The sequence below is a fragment of the Cyanistes caeruleus genome, chromosome 3 (assembly GCF_971803275.1).
Source record: "Cyanistes caeruleus chromosome 3, bCyaCae1.hap1.1, whole genome shotgun sequence".
In the NCBI taxonomy this organism is placed as follows: Eukaryota; Metazoa; Chordata; class Aves; order Passeriformes; family Paridae; genus Cyanistes; species Cyanistes caeruleus.
This window is the reverse complement of record NC_141703.1, coordinates 5,003,816-5,024,695: the sequence shown is the minus strand read 5'-3', so window position 1 is coordinate 5,024,695 and position 20,880 is coordinate 5,003,816. Positions and strand designations below refer to the sequence as shown.

At 42.3% G+C, this 20,880-nt stretch overlaps 1 protein-coding gene across 2 annotated transcripts in view; it reads right to left on the bottom strand.

Moving 5' to 3' along the window:
- Positions 1 to 1,323: 1,323 nt before the first annotated feature.
- The window catches only part of ABCG1 (ATP binding cassette subfamily G member 1), a 54,206-nt gene continuing 34,649 nt past the window's right edge, over positions 1,324 to 20,880 (bottom strand). For both annotated transcript variants that reach the window (XM_086879568.1, XM_086879567.1), the window contains exons 4-15: positions 20,172 to 20,304; positions 18,707 to 18,757; positions 16,552 to 16,697; positions 15,773 to 15,896; positions 14,541 to 14,655; positions 13,669 to 13,817; positions 13,397 to 13,498; positions 12,140 to 12,308; positions 11,277 to 11,377; positions 10,686 to 10,844; positions 9,794 to 9,912; positions 1,324 to 8,238 (exon numbers count right to left, since the gene is read on the bottom strand). In XM_086879568.1, coding sequence (XP_086735694.1) covers positions 8,010 to 8,238; positions 9,794 to 9,912; positions 10,686 to 10,844; positions 11,277 to 11,377; positions 12,140 to 12,308; positions 13,397 to 13,498; positions 13,669 to 13,817; positions 14,541 to 14,655; positions 15,773 to 15,896; positions 16,552 to 16,697; positions 18,707 to 18,757; positions 20,172 to 20,304 — 1,597 coding nt within the window. In that variant the 3' untranslated portion in view covers positions 1,324 to 8,009. The remainder of the gene's footprint in view (positions 8,239 to 9,793; positions 9,913 to 10,685; positions 10,845 to 11,276; positions 11,378 to 12,139; positions 12,309 to 13,396; positions 13,499 to 13,668; positions 13,818 to 14,540; positions 14,656 to 15,772; positions 15,897 to 16,551; positions 16,698 to 18,706; positions 18,758 to 20,171; positions 20,305 to 20,880) is intronic.

The following is a 20,880-nucleotide window of genomic DNA, read 5'->3' as shown; positions in this document are numbered from 1 at the left end:
GGGTTGCTAATGAGAAGTTTATGGTTGGGTTATTTAATAAGCATTAACTGCCATATAAAATGCTTGAAGTAATTTATGTTGCCACTCAGGCTATGAAGGACTCCCACTCCTCCTCCTCCCCTCCTGATCTAGGGACAACAGTTGGCACAGGGAGATATTTAGTTTTTGGGAACATAATTCCTTCAATCAAGTATTATTTCCAGGGCTATAAAACATAACATAAAAGCATGATCTCTGTCATTGTGAGAAAACTGTCTTGAAAATGCAATCCTGTTGCATCCTTAGGGCAATTCATGCTTTAAGCATCACTGCTCAGGTTATTTATGAGCAGGTACTTGTGAAAGTTAGGCCAGTTCTCTTTGAACTGTGTGAGTGAGGCAGGTAATTTGGTTGCTGTGGTAGTCTGGATGGGTGGCACAAAGACAGTGATGTTGTCTAGGCTTGGCCTTAAGTCAAACACCATGAAACAGCCTTAAAAACTGCATGAAAAACCACCCAGGGAAAGTGAATATTTGCCAAAGCACAGCACACCAACACTGAACCCTCCTCCTGGCACTGCCAGGTCAGGATTCCTGCCCAAGGGTTTCCCTGCCAGCGCAGTAGGAAGCAGCAGGAGCAGTAAGCATGTCACTTCTTGGCCAGTGTGGATCTTCAGGAGGAACACAGGAAATGGAAATGCTGACTTTCTAAACCAGAAATGCCCAGAGGGCTGCAGAACATCCCACAGGTGCTGCAGCAGAATGAGGGAGAGCGGTGTTTGTTAAAATGGGAAATGGACAGGTGGGACTGGCAGGATAAAACAGAGTTTTTCTTCAGCTGGGGAGAAGAGAGGAGGAAACCCACCCACTGCAGAGTGCCAAGCAGAAGGGAAACAGGGAATGATCCTTTTCTGCTTCTTGTAATGAAACAGCGCAGGGAACATCTGCCACTTGCAGGTAGCAAGGGTGAGATGAACAGAAGATTCAGTCCTTGGAGGAAAAATCCACCAAAATTGCATGAAAATACGAAAGTAATTAATTTCACTGGTTCAGGAAGTCCTTCAGTTGTAGGATTTCTCAGAGAAGCACCCTCTGATGCTTGCCCTGTTTGGGTTGGAAGGGACCTCCAACATTGTCTAGTGTGACTGCAGTTCATGCTTTTAAGGATTTTTAGTGGCTATTTCTGTAACCCTGCTATACTGGGAGTTACCTGAAACCACCCCAATTGCAAAGAGGCAATTCCATGTCCTTGCTGGCTGCCAGGATCAAGGAGCAGGAAGTGAAAATGTATCACCACCAACACATTTTCCCCTTCCCTCAGAGTGAACACAGGACCAAAGGCATCTGTCTGAAAATAATAACACTTTATTTGATTTTGTGTGTGTGTGTGTTACGTTATCATAAATGTTCTCTAGTCTCAGAAAACAAAGCCCTAAGTCTGGAAAATAATGCACATACAAATCTCTTCTTACAGGTATTAAGTATACAGAAATATACAAAGATTTCTCTATTACTGTAATATATCATCAGAATGCCCCACATCCCACATTTTTACTCAGGTTCACTGTACCGGGAAGCATAAACTACAAAGGTAACAAGCAACCTGAAAAAGACATGGTTTGTATAATATAATTACATTATATGTATATATATATATCTACAACAGTGCAAATATATCACAGCGTGCAGGCAGCAGTAGTCTCTAGAGAAGCAGAATAAAATTGATTCACAGTAATGCAAATGCATTACAGAAACAAGAGACAACAATGACATATTAGATATTCAGAATATGCACACTTTAGCACGCTGATTTAAAATCATACCTTGCATTGACTCTTGCTTTGAAAAACAAAAGAACCGAATGTTAAATAATTCAGTAACAGGTTCAAGGGCAGAATCTCACAATAAGGTCAACTGACTCAGATAAGGTATTTGATAAATCTTTACTGACACAGGTAAAGGCTTGGCTCCACTGCAGGACTTGTTATCTTCTTCTTTGAAGATTTATCAGTGTAATTGTCTCAAATTTAATTTTCTTTCGCCATGATTTAAGAGAATTTTTCCCCTTTTTTATTTTTAATTGATCAACAATTCACTTTTGTAAAGGTTGGTACAATTATCATTGAGGCCAGGAAAGCTGGTTTCTGAGAGTAGCAGAAAGGAATTTGTATAATGATTACCCTAAATGGGCCACTAAATTAGCTACTGTGGGGTCAGAAAAAAAGACATCACAGATGCCACTGAAGTAGAAAACCCCGTCAACCTTTAGAAGTACAAGCTTCCATGTTGCCTTGCAATCTGCTTAAAAAGACATTTTTGAATTTCTTTTCTTTTTGAAAGAGTGAAGCACACCCAGAGATCCAGCACATTGGGATTTTGGTAGCTCAAAGAAGTCTCCAAGTCACCCACCCACCTTTAACCACCCTGCACTCTTCCCCAGCAGCTCATTTTCACACCCCACGTGGACAGCAGCCATGAATATCCAGAAAAAAGGGACACAAGCAATCGACAGGCATGGGCTGAGCCACAGGGAAACCCCCAGATAAAAGAAAAAAAAACAAAAAAAAAAGAACCAGCAAAAGCTGCAAAAGCTGGGTGTGTCTTGAAGGCACAACCTGTGCAGAGAGTACAGGCTGAGCCATGGCCATGTTTGGTGACAGGAGACACATCCTGGCTAGTCACCTTTTATTTTACAGTGCTGGCAACAGGTCCCAACAGAAATCTAAATCTCTTAAAGAAAGGTTCTACAGCTGACAACTGCATGAAATTATCATCCACCATAAGATTTCAAAATGACAAAAAGACTGAAGCTGAATCTTGTGCTCTACGGTACAATTACTCCTTCAGAAACTCTACTTGAAATATGTACAGAAACAGAAATAAAGCATTAAACAGAATTAAAACAAAACTTGCTATGTTTGCAGGCTCAACCTGAAACTTTTAGACAAGTAATATGAAGAGTGATATGTGGGCTGATAAAAATCACTCCGTGGGATGCAGCAACAACCCCTTTGTGTACTGTGGGAACAGGTATTTAAGAGGAGGGCAGCAGGAGTCAATCCCTGAAAATGCCACTGCCCCTGTTCACTGATGGCAGAGCTCCTGATGAACTCCAGTGGTGCTCAGCACATAATTTCTGCACTCACCAGTGCTGTGTGGCACTGCAGTGATCAGCCTGTCACAAGCTGTCACAGAGGACACGACACCGTGTCATTTTCTGCCTACTTCTAGTTCCCAACAGCTTTTCACAGGATCATGTGTTACAAATGGATCTCCACTCAGAAATTCCTGAGCAGCTGCACCCTGTGGGGCTGTTCTGGTAGGAAATAAAGGGTGGCATCCAATGAAGGATGGAGGCTCTCCTTACTGCTGTATTTACAGAAATATTTTTAATTGTCTTTTACAGCAGTAGCCAGATTAAGTTCTAGCTAGGCTTTGGCCCTTCTAATTTCTCCTTGAATAACCTCACAACATCCTTGTAGTCCTGCTGGGTTGCCTGCCCTGTCTTCCAAAGGCCATTAACCCTGTTCTGTTCCCTGAGTTCCAGCCAAAGCTCTCTGCTCTGCCAGGCTAATCCTTGTCCCCCTGTGGCTCGTCCTTTGGCACGTGGGGATGGATGGCCTGCTCCTGCTGTGCCTTTAGGATTTCCTCCTTAGGGATCCCCAGCCTTCCTGGACTTCTCAGCCCTTCTTCAGGGCTGCCTCCCAGGGGACTCTGCCAATCCAGCTCCCAAGCACAGTCTGCTCTCCAGAATCTGAGGTGGGGGTTCTGCTGCCACCCCTCCATCTCCCCAAGAACCAAAACCTCTCATTTCATGTTTGCTGTGCCCAGGAGGATCTCCCACCATCACATCACCCACCAGCCCTTCTCTGTTCACCAGCAGCTCCAGTGGGGCATCACCAGTGCCTGGTTCCCTCACCAGCTGTGGCAGGAATTGCCTCCCACACACTCCAGGAACCTCCTGGACTGTTTCCTCTCTGCTGTGCTGTATTTCCAGCAGGAATCTGGCAAGTAAAAGTCTCCCACAGGAACACTGGGCATTGACCACAAGACTTCCCATGGAACATTTCATCTGCCTCTTTATCCTGGTTGGGTGGTCTGTAACAGACTCCCACCAGGATACCTGCTTTGTTGGCCTTCCCCCCCAGTTCTCAGAGTCCCAAAATCCACCCAGCACTGTGTAAATAGGTCAGGTAGGATCTTTGTGAGGATCACTGGAGTGGCACAGGTCAGTATGCACCACACTTCCTTGGAGGAACGAGTGTTTAATAAAACATTCCTTTCTGCTGAGAACACAGAGTTTGACACAAAAGTGTGGATGGAGCTGTCAATCACCTGAGACATCCAGTTCTTGGACTCAGGTTCATTATCTCCCACTTACATAACCAGCTCTCCTTGTTACATCTGCACATATTCCTCTCTTTTAATGAAAATAGGTGCTTTGTGCTCTAAATTCTGAGAGCCCAAGAGGATTTCAGCACCAGTCTTCTTCCACTCACTTTGACCTGTAACAATGGAATCTTCTCAATTTCTTAAGAGCAGAATCTGCTTTCCAAATCTTTTATTTAAGTGTAAATAATAATGCTTCGAGTTGTTTTTTTAAAAACCTTCAGGGTTTTTCAGATTATATGCAAGTTTCCACAAAGAAAAACAACAAAAAAAGTATGAAAGACCTAAAGTCTTAACTAATGCACACAGTAACCAAAGCAACATCTCAAAACAAGTCAAAATAGAACAAGGAGGCCAACAGGACACTGAAATCTTCCTGCAATCCCAACAAAAATCATACATTCAGTTTTCAAGTGACCTTTAGACACCTTTTGCCTCCTCCACAACTTTTAGCCAGGCTGTGACTGGTTCAAATGGTAATAGTGGCATTGACTTCAAGGAGTTTATGGCTCTTTATATATGGCTATAAAACTGAGGATTTTTAAATTGAGGGTTTGAAGAATCCTGCTGGCCTTATTCTTCCAAGTGAAGCCTCCAGAGCTTCACAAAGTGCTGCTCAACTCACCAGCACCTGCATGCTCAGCCCATTCACCTGGGAATGTGTTTTATACCAACCTGTTGGAATTTATCTCCAGGTAAAGACAAAAAAAGCCAACCTGAGACTACGCTGAGTCTTTGCAGTAGATGAAAACATAATTGGGATGGATTTTAAAATGCTTCTGTCCCACAGCAGTGACAAAAGAGAGATCATTCGTTAATTTGTGAGCTAGGGAGGGAAGAAATTATTATCTCATCTATGTGTGTCACTGAGTTCCCAGAGAATTACTTCTTTACTGGGATACTACAGTCTGAAATCATTCCTTAGAATAGTAACTTCCAGCTAAATGCTGCCAGCAGAAGGCTGGAAAAAGCGAATCTAACAAAAAAAAGGAGTGACAAAAAATATTCCCAGAGCAGGAATTTTCTCAAGAACACCCATGGATGGCCAGGTTTTTGGCTACCATAACACAATACAAAGTTACAGTACAGGAGGACATACTGGAGGCTACAAACATAAAATGAGACAGTCTAAAAAGAGAGGAACAGGCAGAGATAAGACATTATCCATGGAATTCATACAGCTAAAGTGGTCTGGATGGGAGAGAACAGCATCCTGCAAGATACCAGTGTGGAAATGCCAGCAAAGTTACCTCATTTGGAACACTGCAAGGGATTGTCAGGGTGGTATTTGGTAAATGGTGTTGGTAAACACAAAACATAAACCCTGAAGCTGTTCAATGCCAGGGATGTCACACCTTTTGACCTCAGCTTGGACCAGAAGTCTGCAACCCAAGAGTATTTTGGCAAATGTAGTCCTTGGTCTGCTTGCAAAAAAATGTTTGAACTGCCTTTAATACTCACTAACACTTTGAGAGTCTTGAAATAATCAAGGCATGTTTTGCTGAAGGGATTTCAGCTTGTGCCTTGTTTAAAAACTGTTCACAGCTATGAGTATTATTTAGAATAGCTCAAACTCTTAATTTTTCAAACCTGACAGCCATATAGGTTTATACCTGCTCGTGATTATGCCTGGAAAAGCTGCAGAGCTGTTCAAAAGCTTTTGGAGAAAAAACAGCAACAAAAATTATGCAAAGAGGCTGTGCAAGGAATTTGGTTTTTCTTCTACAGTAAAGATTAATTTTGCTTTCACAGGTAAACCTTATATTCAGGGAAAGTTCAGCTAGCCTTCCTGAAATATGTGACTCGATTTAAAACCTTCCAGACAACAGGCTTAGTTCAGATGTCCTGAGTTTAACAGATCCCTGCAGTCTGTGTCTGTATTAGTAAATCAAACAGAGCCTGGGCACAGGTCAGGAAAACTGAGAAACAATTTTCTTCCTTGCTAAAAGGCAGAGCTGCAGCCCAGCACAGCCAGAGCTTCTCCAGGCAGGGTTTGGGTTGGGTAAAAGTCAGTCCAGGGGCCATTCCTATTAGCCCCAGCTGCCTGAGGACTGGCAGAGTTGGCCCTGGCACTATTTATTTCACTAGGACAGACACAGCCACGGGGTCTTGGAAAAGTTTGTGAATTTTTGAATCTGCTGGGGGCCAGAAGATGCACCAGGTCTCTCTTACCTGCCCTGCTGCCATGAGCTCTTGGGCTCCTCGAGGGTTTGCTGACACTGAGCTGACTCCAACCTGCCAGACTTCAGCATCCTGATGGGAATAATGCATTTACAGGAGGTGCAGGACTCACTCAGGGGTCTGGGACACCAAGATAAATTCACAGTCACGGCAGAAGGCTGTGCAATTTGCACCAAAGCTCACCAAGGTGTCCAGTGAGACTATGGTGGATTCATTTTGGGTTGAAAACACAAATCCATGAAAATAAGTGACAAAATTCTAACCAGAATTCCCCCCTGCCAAATTTACAGAGCTGAGATACCCAAAATAACAGTTTCATTGATGTTCAATTCAACTGATTCTCATGTTGTTCATGTAGACTTAGGGATGAGAACAGAACTGCCTGGCATACCTAGACCTGCAGTGTTACAAGCCATTTGTGTATTTTTTGGAGAGTCCTACACAGTGTGTTGCAGATATAAATGAACACCTCTGGATGAGGCAGTCACAGGCTCTTGCACTCCTTTTACAATCACTTTAGGGACAGATCCTGCTTTCAAAATTTAATTAAAAATGAGCCTTGGAGTGCTTTGATTTTTTTTTTCAGTTGCAGGAGGTAGATCAATGAACACAGCTAGTATCCCAAAATATCACAAATACTAAGGATTTGAAGACACTGAAAAAGAATCTTTTTTTTTTTAACCATTCAGTGACAGCTTGACCATGTCTAACTGCATGTGCTATCCAGTGCTGCTTCCAAATGGGACCACAGGTTTTTGCAGATTCACAATCTGCCTTTTCTTCCTGTCATTACAGTTTTCAGATATGAGACCAGCTCGACAAGTAAAGCACCAGAATTCTAAATTCAGACAGAAACAAAAATAATTACTTGAATCACTTTAGGTTTCTTTTAAAAAAGTATCCGTATTAAAAAGATATCTTTACCTTATTAATACATTTACAGACTTTTAGCCAGAAGGGGTAATTCCGTGGAAAAGAATTGCAAAATAATACATAGAAAACTGCAAAGATGAAATTCAAAAAGATGAGAGAATCCTATTTTCTTTGCATTCCTCATTTTGCATCTCACTACCTTGTCAACTAGAGATGACATTACACTATTCTGGCCACCAGGACTGGTATCCCGGTGACCTTATTCCAAAATTGGTTTTTATAAGGAAAGCTCCTGCAGCCAGGTTTCTTGTACAAGTTACACTGCCTCAGTATTGATATTCTGTGGTGTAAAATTCCCTTCTAGTTCTTCTTCCTAGTTAAAGCTAGAAAGTGTAATGAAAACATGACCCAACCCAACTGGACTGATTGGCTTAACACTGTATGTCCACTATCCCATTGTGGCTCTCCATGGGCTCGGTCAGCATCTGGCTGGGCACTGGGGACCAGCCTGCCACAGTGAGACAATGTCAAGTGCCCTCTATTGCATGTCTAAAGTTCTCCTACTGCATTGGCTTAGCTGCTTCTCCTTTACCTCTCCGCTCGGATTTTGTATCTGAGGACAAAATAGGCAATCAGGCGCAGAGAGAAGAAGAAAATCCCAAGAACAATGAAGTCCAGGTAAAGTTTGGCATTTTCTACATCCAGTTCTTTCAGGATGGCCTCTGATTTTTGAAAGTGGCAGGTGTCATCTTTGTCACAATGCAGGTCTTCTCGGTCCAGTCCATAGATGGAGAGGATGACTCCTTCAAACCCATATCTGGAAAGAAGAAGGAGGGATTACAAGGACAATCCTGATGATCTGGTTAAAAGTGCAACACAATCCCTGTGAAAGCTCAGCTGAAATGCTGAGGGGTTCAATATTGCTCTGACACATCTGTCTTGGGGCACAGTTCTATCCCCAGACACATCACATGGCACGGGCATTTACGTAAGAGGGAACAAGGGCAGGAGTTTTGCCTTTAACTGCTCCCAGTTAGTGCACAGTGCAATTTCTGCAAGAGAAAAATGTTAAATCAGAAAGCAGCTTAATTTCAGCTCATATTCAGACATTCCCCATTTCACAGTGACATCATTATTTTGCCTTTTTTGGTTTTTTTGAACAAGCAACAGGGATACAATCATGGCTTGAAGTCAGAATTTTATTAAAACCAGCATCAACCTAGAACACCCCTTCTCCTTCCCTCTGTGCACTAATGGTTTCACTGATAATGCTCCCAGGATTTCCTTCTGCAAGGAGATAAACCATCATGGATCTCACATATGAAAGCTCCCTCTGGCTTCAGGAGACCCCACACGAGCCAGGCAGTGGTTTAAGGGCTCCCTTTGAATTCTGAGTATTAATTCAGGGGGTGCAGTCTCATTATCTTTGATAGGAATCTGTGTAGGACCTCACTTGGTGACAAAGAGGATTTTTTTTGCCTGGGATTTCTCAGGTAATAAGTGCAGCTTGGGCAGGGTGGGGAAATGGGGAATGGGAAATTCCCCTCTCCTAATTTCAGCTATAAACATTTCAGTGTCTAATCTAAATTATCCCTCCAGAGGTTTCCTGGTGGGAATTGTCCCATCCTAAAATAGCTGTGTCAGACACAGACAACACATAAGGTGCCTATGGGTCTTAAAGCAGCAGTTTAAATTAGAGGTGACACAAATCCTTTGTCTTTTGTGGCACTGCTACTGCAAAACTTAAACACAGGCCTGTATCCAACAAACCTATCTAGGATAAAGCAGCGAATTATACAACATTTTCTTCCAAAAGGAGGCACTGGCATCAGTTTCTCAGTTGGTGATGTCCCTGTTATTTCATAAATCCACCACTGCAAAATCCAGGAAGATTTTCATGCTGTGCAATCCCACTGAATTCAAAGGGACTGGCGTGGACTTGTGGCCAGTAACCTGTTCCTATTTATTTCACAACATATACAACTTAAAATGCAGTGAGATAATGTGATTTACATCACAGGCATGAGCATGTTTATGCCCTAGAAGAACATGCTGTGAACAGAGTCTTTGGCACAAAAAATAATAAAATAATATAAAATAAAATAATATAAAATAATATAATATAAAATAATATAAAATAAAATAATATAAAATAATATAAAATAAAATAATATAAAATAATATAGAATAAAATAAAATAAAATAATATAGAATAAAATAAAATAAAATAAAATAAAATAAAATAAAATAAAATAAAATAAAATAAAATAAAATAAAATAAAATAAAATAAAATAAAATAAAATAAAATAACCAAGCAAAGGCAAAAAAGCAGCATTTCCAGATGGGAGGGTGAAGGCCTCCCCAGCAGTACCTGACATAGGAAATGTAGGACATCCATTGGAGGTATGTTGGGATGGTATCAAAGCTGACAAAAAACCCAGAGAACAGAAGGACTGGGATGGCAGTAACTGGGCCCACAAAAGTTGCCACCTGTGAAGAGAAGAAATAAAGTGTCTCTTATCAGAAAGACAGAAAAAAAGTAAAAATTTTCTTGCTATTCTGTTACTGTTAGGAATAATTCTACTCCCCCAAATTATCACATTTTGAAATACTAGAAAATTGCTGATTTTTCTTTTTCTTGTGAGGGGGAGAGCAGAAGCACAGGGGTCACACAGTAAGGCTATGCTGGTCTCCACAGGCTGGCACAGAGAGGGAATCAGGTGTTCTACTGCAGAAATCTTGACAGCATCAAGGCATATTGAGGTCAGAATCATCTGTTCTGCTGTGGAATGGTCACCTCAGCACATCTCCTGCCAGGAGTTACACAGCCAGCTTCCAGTCATGCCAACAGCTGCCACTCTCCCTCCCTTTCCAGAAATTTGGGGTTTTGGGCAAGCCTTTTCCTACCTTTCCTTCTACAGCTTTTTTGGGTGTGCACGGAAGAACCTTCTCCTATTGTGGAAAATTTCCAGTTTGTGGGGATGCAGAAACATCAGTCCTGCAGCTTCCAGGACCTGCTCGGTCTGGGGTGAACAGCAAGTGACAATCCACCCAAGCAGGGGCAGGCACAGCCCCTTCAGGTGGGGCAGGAACTTCAGAGCCTCACAGCCAGGGCTTGTCTGTGCCCCAATGTGAGTGGGGAGCATCAAGAACTCTACTACAGCAAGAAACTTCCTCCCTGCCTGCTCTCAGCAACCATCCTGGGGACACAGCAGCAGTGACTGTGCTCACAGAGCTGCTGTGAGGCCACCAAACTCCAGTACCTGGAGGGATGTGGAGGCTGCACCTATGAGCAGGCCCAGGGACTGAGCCACCAGGGATGTCATGGTGCCCAGGGCTGCGAAGAGGACGAAGCGGAGCGCGTCGGAGGGCTGGGAAGTCATCCAGTACACGATGCTGCAGTAAGCCACAGGGAACATGATCTGCAAGGACACACACTGGGAGTTAGCCCCTGACAGCCAGGCATTCACTGCTGCTCTGGGCAAGACAAAATCCTGGTGGGGTTCTAATTGATCTAAAGGCTCTCAGCCTTTCCATTACATGACAGGCGGGTGATATTTCTCTTTCTGCTTGGGCATTTGGAAACTCCACTCCCATCCCTTCACAGTTCCCCCCCTGCAAATAAGCAAAGCTGGTCATGTGTTTATTAAAAGAGTGTTGGGTCAGGTCTCAGCTTTTGTGAAGTCCTGCACTCTCAGGGTGTTTCTGATTCATCCCTGAAGCTTCACCAGATGCAGATGGGCATTTTCCCCAGTATTCCAATGGATACAACACCAGTACTAATCTTCTTGGCAAGTGGGCTTGTCATTCATGAACTTAAATGGTTCTGTTTCACTGAAGAGTCAAGCATGTACCTGAAAAGGAACATCAGCCATGGTTTTGGCGAGGTAATAGGCTTTCAGGCTGTACCAGTAGTTCAGATGCTCTCTGAGAAACACTCCCATCTCGAGGGGAACTGCAGGGAACACAGGTTATTCAGTTAGTCTGGCAGGGTGCAATACTGCTGCACACAACAACAACACAGCTCACCCATATCTCATCCTGCACTGCTGCAGTCCCAGGGTGGGACTGGAACTCTCAGGTCTTTGACAGAGCAGCAAAAGTTTCAGTGATTTGTAATGAAATCTGAGAGGTCAGCCCCTAGAACCGCTCCCTGTTGAGACTATGGACTGGTCTACTCAGATGATCTGAACCCCCCTTAAAGAGGATTTTTCAATTAAAATTGGTGTCCAAGCTGAAAGAACTTGGCTATCCCTTTTGGTCCAACAGGGAATCCAAAGTACCAGCACTCCCAAAGCAAGTACACAACATTCTGCAGGAGTTTGCTTCTGACACCACATGAACAACCTGATTTTATGCAGGAGTCATAACTTGGAAGCCCCACAGAAATTATTCCATCCTCCCTAAGTCCTTCCACAAGCTCAGGGCATGGCTAAGATGCACTGGGATAAGGAGAAAATTCCAGTCCAGGGCTGTAACACTGAACTGTCTGTGCTGAAAAACACTGGAAAAAGTGGGGAGGGAGAAGTGCCGCTGGCCAAGGCTGTTTCTGCTGGCACAGCAGTGCTTCTGTGGCTGCAAGATTTATCCCCCCACCTGTCTTAGAAATAGAATCACAAGCCAAATGCTATCTTATAAAAAACCAGAGACATTCCAAGAGCCTCCCACCTCCCTGCAACCCCCTCCCCTGTGCTGTGACACAGTGCCCAGCACTCACAGGTGAGGACAGTCGGCATGAGCGCAGCAAACATGAGGAACAACATGGAAAAAAAGAGGAATCCCGAGTTGCTGAGGACTTTCTTGGCTTCATTGCCAATGCCCAAGTAGAGCAATCCAATGAGCAGCCCAATGCCAATGTGTGAGGTGATCCTCAAGTGTGTCAGGACCTGGGGTAAGCAAAGAGGCATTTAGTGCAAAGTCTGGGCTCAAAAATAATGTCAGTGTGGCTGAAATCAGATTTCAGGAAAGGAGCACTCACGTCCAGAAAATCTTACACAGAAATCATTGAATGGTTTGGGTTGGAAGGGGCCTTAAAGATCACCTAGTCCCAATGCCCTGCCATGAGAAATGTTCATTTGCTACTGGGTAAGAAAAATTATGAGTTTCCCCCAGAAATTTCTTCCAGGTAATAGAGGAACTGCAAATGATGCAACCTGAAATCTCACTCTCTGACAATATCATGGATCCACTGCCTCTTATTCATCAGGGGAAAGAGACTTTCTGACTAAAAAGATAAATTTCCCCAGAGCAGAAGAGAAGCAGGAAAAGCATTTCAGGCTTGTATAGACCAAAGTAACTTCACCAGGAATAAATTAGCTTTCTGTGCCTTCTCTGCTACACAGTATTCCCAGAAGAGGCTTGGAAGAACAAAAGAAATAATAACATTGGGAACAAATACAAGCCTTTGGAGTCGAGCAGGAAAAAAAAAATATATTAAAAACAGCATTGTCTTTCAATCTATACATCAGCAAATCAGCTACAGTTTCTCCTGATCTTAATTCATTAACTTAATTAATCCTTGTTGACAAATGCACTTATAAAAAGCAGGAAGGGAGAACAAGTTATGGCAAAGAAGCAAACTTTTTATCTACCGATTTTCTATTTCCAAAAATGAAGACTTTAAGTAGTAACTTTATATCACACTGAAATTATTTTCTCCACCATCCCGAATTTTCTGGAAAGCCTCATTTTGTGACTTTTCAGTAGGATTAATAACTGTATAAGGGACCAGCCAGCACAGAGGGGGTTTAAACTCTGGGTTTTTAGGCCAGGTACTTCTGAGTGCTGTGTAGAAAGATGTCGTGCACAATGAAGATGGCAGAGTTAACAGCAAGACTGAAAGATCAGCCTCTCCCCTTTGAAATTCTGTGATAATTCATGGATGGGCTGCTGGACAGGACCTTTGAGGTGTATTGCACTTCCCCACACCCAGCTTAACTTTTGGCTGCAGAAGTTATTATAAAGCCATTCTTACCGAGTCCCTCATGATGGTGAGGAAAGTTCTTTTGAAGAGGATGCAGAACTGGGTTAGGCAGCTGGCAGAGAAGCTGTGGCAGCCTTCTGTGGAGGAGGAGTCCTGCAGAAACACACCACAGAATAAACTGCTTCCTTCACAGTATCTGGTTTGGTTTTCATTCACAAAAGCCCACTCACATCAGCTGAGTGTGCCCAGAGCCTCCTCCACCGGCCGAGGGTTTGAGTTTCCCCCCTCCCCTGCAGCCCCATGAGCTGAGGTGCCCAAAATACCTCTTCAGAGGGCCGGTGCCAGAGGAAGGGGTTCAGCTCGTGCTCCCCAGCCACGTCTCTCTTGTAGTCTGTGTCACAAATCCTCTCCCTCACAGCCCTGACCAGGCGGCTGTTCTGGTCCCCGTACTCACCAGAGGCCACTTCCATAACTACAACAACAGAGAGTTGGAGTTAGCTTTGCAAAGGTCCAGCTTTGCACTGCTGACCACATACAAGCCTTGGTATTGAATCCCCTTGATGCTGCAGCACTGGCAAAAACAGGTTTGTTTTTTTAGTAGTTTTAGTAGTTTTTTAGTAGTTTGGTTTTTTTTAAGACACCTGCAAATTCATAAATAAACAACATTTAAATGCATCTGTCCATAAATCTTCAGAGAGATCTCTTTATCCTGGATGTTCAGTGAAACAGCTCAGAGGAAAGGCAATGAATACAGGTAACAAAAAATGACAAAAGTCTACTTTTATGGCACTTTCCATTCTTTTTTCATTAAGAAACAACACTGAAAAAACCCTCAGTGCTCTAACCACAGTGGTACTGCTCAAGATTTAAAAAAAAAGTGCAAAATACTGGAGCCAATTAAAAAAACCACTAATATTAGTTACTATGAAACACTAAAGATTATGCTTTATCTTTAATTTCCTGAACCTGGACTTCTAACAGAGTGAAATATTAACTAAATTGTACCACTAGATGGCATTCAAATTACTCAGGGAAAAAAAAATCTGACTAATTTTATTTTGAATTTTGGTTCATATATGAACAAAGCACATAAGAATATATGGACAGAAGTATAAATCACACCACGGCTCCCTTTACCCTGAAGGTGATGATAAAATACAAAATAAATGAAATAAACTATTCAAGCTGTCCTTACCAAAATCTGCTGGGTTGTGGTAGGTTGGACAATTCAACCCCAAATCTCTCAGGTAAGGGACGAGGTTTGTTACCTTCCCACGGTAAATGCACTGACCTTGACTTAGAACATAGAGCTGGAAAACAAGAAGAAAAGGGAAATAAAAAAAATAGAAAATAGAATAAAAAGAAATAAAGAAAAAAGTGAAATAGTATCAAAATATTTGAACCTGTTGCATAATAACATCTCCTTGTCCCTGTGAGAAGAGCACCTTGGGAAGATCTGTCACCACTTGAAATTAACTTTGCATGGAATTACAGCTAAGGGAAAATTTAATGCCTGGAGTTTGAATTCTGCACACGTTGCCTGCAGGACTTCAAACACATTAACACAGAAACACACTAATTCCAGCCTTTGGCACATGCTGAAAATAGGCAAGGAGCTGGAGAGCCAAGCCATCTAATTTCCACACATTATGGCTATTTTGGGCTGGGAGCTGAGGCTGGTGAAGGCAGGAATGGAAGGAGAGCTGGGACAGCACAGCAACAGCAAACAGCTCAATCACTCTCACTTTTAGCCACGATACTGACTTTAAATAAACCTCCCTGCCAGACTGGCAATCTGCAAGAGTTTGTTCACCTGTGGTGGTGGAGGTTTTCTCTCAGCTCCCACAGGACTAATCTAAGTCCTCTAACAAGACTGAAATACATTTTTATCTAATCTAAACACACATGGTCCACATGCCATTGTTAGCTTGGAGAAAAGCTCTCCAACTGACTTAATTTCAATTAATTTTCAATACTAAATTCGATTATTATCATTTCATGTGAATTAACTCTTCTCAATCTACAGCTGTGTATCTAGGATGAGAACATACACTTGCAACATTGCAGACATTGGCACTGCAGCCCTCCTACTTTTATATTGCTGTAATTCACTTCTGTGACAGCCCTGAGCACAGGAGCAGCGCTGGGTGAAGGTGTGACAATCACCAGTGCAACAGCCACGATTTCACACACCTAACAGCAAGATTCTTCACAAACACTACGTGTAAATAAAGGAAACAGGCAGAGAAGAAGGGGAAAAAAAACCCCCATAATCAAAAAGTGTATTTTGTTGTTATTTATTTAATTTCTTTATATGATTCGTAGCCGTCAACTAGACAGCTCAGTCATGTTTTTAGATTGAAGAGTGTAGCCTTGAAAGCATAACCACCCTAAACTACCCATGAAGAGAAAGTCTGAGAGCAGTACCTGGTCAAAGAGCTCAAACAGCTTTGCACTGGGCTGGTGAATGGTGCAGATGATGGACCTGCCACCCTGGGCCAAAGCCTTCATCAGAGAGACCACCTGGAAACATGATGCACTGTCCAAGCCACTGGGAAAAAAAAACCAAATAAGTTTGTTATCCACAGGCACCACTCAAAACTAGCACATGCATTTGCTACTTGGTCTCCCATTATTATCCTTTTACAAGTTTTCTCTGTAGCAGTTTCATTTTATCATATGCCAACCTTATGCTTGTGTTTCTCCATCAGGCTTTTAATTAAGTTGGAAGCATGCCTGAGAATGAAAAAGAGTATTCTCAAAGCTGCCTTAAGGGACTTTTACATTTTAGGGCTGCAGATTTAAATGCTCCCAACTCTAATGAATAGATACATATTCATGGCTTTCCCAGCCTCTTCCCAGATTGATCACATTCATTACCAAAAGTCACATTTTAAAATGTTTATATTCAAGCTGTCTTCGCTCAAAAAAGAAAACCCATGCCACAATATTTTTCTCTCTCTTCTCCCTCCTCCTGCAGTTTGTGTCTGCTTTAAATATTATTTACAGCCCCTCAGTCCAGCAGTTGCAACAGTGACCCAGGGCACCAAGAACTCAAATCAAATTATTTCTTGGCCTCTTTCAGTGCCTGCAGGCAACACCAAATGAGCCTTTTCCAAGGATTTGGAGATGAATAACTTTTCTGTAGCTGTGTTCTACTGTGCAAAACCGTATTTGTCTAGCTTTAATTTTTGGCCTAGCAGTACCTGGTTGGTTCATCGAAGAACATGACAGGAGGGTTGTTCACCAGCTCCAAAGCAATGGCAAGACGCTTCCTCTGGCCTCCAGAAAGACTCCCAGTCCTCGTGTTGGCACACGTCAGCAAACCCAGGGCTGTCAGGATTTCCTTCACCTGGAGGGAACAGAACATTCCACATAAAATGAACATAAAAAACCCTCCAGCCTCTGCACTGATTTTCATGGAGGTTGTGAACCAGCTCACGACTTTGTTTCATCACCCACACACTTGAAGCCTTTTTTCCATCTAATGTAACATTTATTAGACTCAGTACCATTTACTGCTTTGACCCAAATTCTGCTTGTTTGTCCTACATGACCTCACTCAGTAAAGAGGTGAAAAAGGAGTGGAAGCCAGTTCTTCTGTAGCTGTGTATTTATGGATGTGGCACTTACATCAGAAGAGCTCTGCAGCATGTGAGGGGCTCTTACACAGTGAAACCAAGCAGCTTCTTTCAATAGAACTCTGGGGTTGTCTCTGCAAGGGACTCTGTAACAAAACCCAGTGGTTTCTGTAGAGCAGTGACCTGCTTTATCTCCTCTGTTCTCCACAGTCTCCTCTTTCAAGTGCAGCCATTGATTTCAAGTGTTTTCATTCCCCGCAGAGCCAATGCAGTTGTCACAGGTGCTCTCAGATGTTTGGGATTTCCTCAGGGCACAGCCTCAGGAAGGGCACAGCTCCTCCCAGGGTTTTGGGAGCAAAAGGAGAACAATCCCAGGAACTATGATTTTTTCTGTTTCAGTGGCTGTAGGTCTGGTCTGGTAGCCCTATATAAGGGAAATAGCTCTCTGGCCTCAGTGAAAGCATGGACACAAAAATGAGTGAATCCATGAGCTACGCTGCTCGTGCAATTAAAAACTTCCACTACTTCAGAGGTGGAAAGCAGCCCAGGCATTTAATACTTCACTGAAGTTGAGGAAACAGACCCCACCATTTTTCAAATATCAACTGCTTGGATGGAGAGAGTTTTCCAGAAAGAGAGCCCGACCTGGTGAAAGTTGGTGAGACCAACCAGGGCCTGACCCTTTGCTTGTCCTGATTTTGATTTCCAGGAGTTCCCTTTCCCAGTAAGAGGGAATAAAAAAATAGCAAAACCCACTAAGCCTTGATTCTCAGAGAAAATAGTTCAACTCCCTCATTCTCTTTATCTCTGGGAAGGGTAAACAGGACTCAGGAAGCACAAGCAAGGACAGCTTGAAACATAAACTGTGGCTCACTGGACGATTTTCACTTGTCCCTGCTTTAAACAAGAGTCTGCAATCCTGCTAGCACAAGTGTATAAATTCATAACATTTATCTATGATAAACATTTACACTCCAATTTGCAACAATAAAATGAATTATCTTCTCCTGCTCAGGCCAGTAACGCTAACCAGAAAATTCTTCTAACGTGTGTTGAATAAACACAGCACAGTTTTTAACTCAAAGAGCTGCTTGTAATTACAGTGACAGTGTGAACAAGTGAATTAACTTGCTTGGCCTAACTTCACTAGAGTGTAAATGAACTAAGGCTTCTGAAGTACAACTAAGTTAACAGCTGTTTCTGTATCAATTTATTTTCCAATAAAAAAGCAAGCTGTGTTTACCAAACATAAGCTGATTCCTGTAAGCTTCCCTTTCTGATTTTCAAGGATTCTTTTGAGTCTGAAGAAATGCCAATTGCTCCAATTTGGAAACAGACAAAGGACAGTCACAAAAACAGCTGCTCTACCTAGGAAGTTGCCACAGTTGTCATATTTGAGGAAAAGAGGTGCTTTTCCCCATGGATGGGTTAGAGGAGCACAGTTCCTAGTGCAGGTCCAGCTGGGTGATTTATCTCACTCTCCTGAGCCCTCAGACACAGGAGAATCCAAAGTGCTAAGGTGCATGGACAGGAATCCTGCAAAACCTGTGAAATTTGTTTCAGTAAATCTTTTACAATTTTCCAGTCTCGTACTGAAAGTAGCTTTCATAGAGACTGCAGTGAACATTCCCTCCTAATGACATTTGGCAGCCCAGAGGTTATGACTTATTCTGTATTTATTCTGCATTAATTCTGCTCAGTATTAGATAAAAAATGTCTGCTTTACAGAGCCCACTTCTTGGCATCCCCCAAATTCTAGTTTGATGGGCAGTGTACATACCATTTCTCTCCTCCCTTCATCCTTCTCTTGAAGTTTCAGATGAGCAGATACCTGGAATGTAAAACAATGGATTTTGATTTTGATTTTTTCTGAAGCATAACCACCACTTGGAGTAGATGTCTCAGGCACAACACTCCAAGGTACCATTTAAACAACTTCTCTCAACCCAGTCAGAAAACCTAAACTTGAACAACAATGTTCCAGCCACAAGCACCACATTTTTCTGTGCAGTAAATAACTGAGTCTAATTTGACTTAGGCGAAGCACCCGACAAAAAGTGTATTAGAAAAAAAAGGCCATTCTGCAAAACAAAGAGCTTTACAGGAAGATGGGAAAGTGACATATTTTGCACACCCAAAAACTTCCCAGGCAATTCTAAAAACACAGTTTATTTGTGCTTCATTCACACTGCAAGGATAAATGAACTCTGCCATTCTCCAGGATGCAAACAAGTGAGAGCAGAAATAAATAATCTTGTGAAAAGATGTCATCTGCTGTCCTGAGAGGCAGCTCCACAAAACATCATGATTAACCTTTATTAAAAGCAATTAAACTGTTAAGTAATTATTTTTTGGCAGAGCCTTGATTGATTAATTTTAGACAGCAAGTATAATCTGGGCCCAATTCTGCAAAAGTGGTCCCATGGGATTCTGATTAAAACACTCAAGTAAACAAAAGAGAAGAAAAACTTCTCCACAGAACAGAGCCTTCGCAAAAAATTAGCCACATAAAAACCGGAATGATTTCTTCTGGCCTTAAAATTTGTGAATTGAGCTGGCACAGTGTGAGCAACCCAAGCTTTATTTTTGATAACAATTTCTGAGAAAAACTGGCTCATTTCTCAAGCTGAGCTTCAGACACTTCCAGACTAACTGGTCAAGTTGGCAATTCATAAACTTCCTGATGCGATGCAAAGCAATGAGAAGACTTTACACTGCCTGTACATCTTGGATTTATTCTGTTCCTGGTTGTTTTTTTTTCCCATGAAGAAATGAGAATTTGTAAAATGCCTTTATTTCTAAAAAGGCACAAAAGAGTAGAAGTGGCAGAGAGATCACACTGAAGTGTAAATAACAATTTTCAGTCAGAAGATGAAAGATGGGGAGAAAGAGAGAGAGAGATGAGGTTACTCATCCACCACCCAAGCAAACAGATGGTCCCTACAAAGGCTCATTTGTGAAGAATTTCAGGTTCTGTTCTCTAGGAGATCTAAGGAGCAGACACTTGGATCTCCTTCCAAATCATAATGCTGGGCACAAACTGGAAATTATAAAGCCAAAGAATCCCTAGAAGGATGAGCCCAAAATGGAATCCAAGGCATCACCAAATTCCAAGAAGCTCCATGGAGCGGGATCAGGCAGGGATAACACCACGTGGCACTGCCAGGGATAAAACCAAGGCCACAACACAAACCACCTTCCATTTTCTCCTGCTCAGATAAATGAGAGGAAGGAACAAAGCTCACCATCATAGCTTCCTGGACAGTGAGGTGAGGGAGGAGCATGTCATCCTGCATGATGTAGCAGGAGACTTTGCGGAAGGAGCGCAGGTCGCGGGGCTGCCCGTTGATGAGGATTTCTCCTTTCATCCCCGTCTCTCTGAAACCAAACATCAAAACAAACAGAGGTGAATCTCACCCTCACTTGGGCTGCCACATGACTGAGCACGTGGAGGTCTTAGGTACTCATTGCCACTATGAAATAAATTTGGTAGACTGGATAGAAATTAAATTATTTCCTGATTACACTTTCTTTCACGTAAAGCTTCATGCCAAGATGCTGAAAATTTTACTCAAAATGCGTGCTGTCATATATCTGAAAATAATATCTGAAAAAAATATCTGAAAAAAAACCCCCAAGAAATTAAAGTTGGTGTTATTTTAGGTTTCTCTGTCCTGTTCCTTATGCCCCAAATGACAAGGCAGAGACACCTTGTATGGCCATACAACAGGGGATTTAGAAAGATAAAAGTAACTGCATTTTGGTGAAGAAGACATCAACATTTTGAAGTGGTGACTAAAAAGAGTAGATTTTTCAAGTGTTTATGTGATTTAAAAAACATCACAAACATAAGACACTGAGTCAGATTTGTTACACAGCCAAAAAAGAAGTTTTTCTTCCTATACATGTTTTTTTTGATTTTAAATTTCTTATTTTTGGATCAGACCCCTTAAG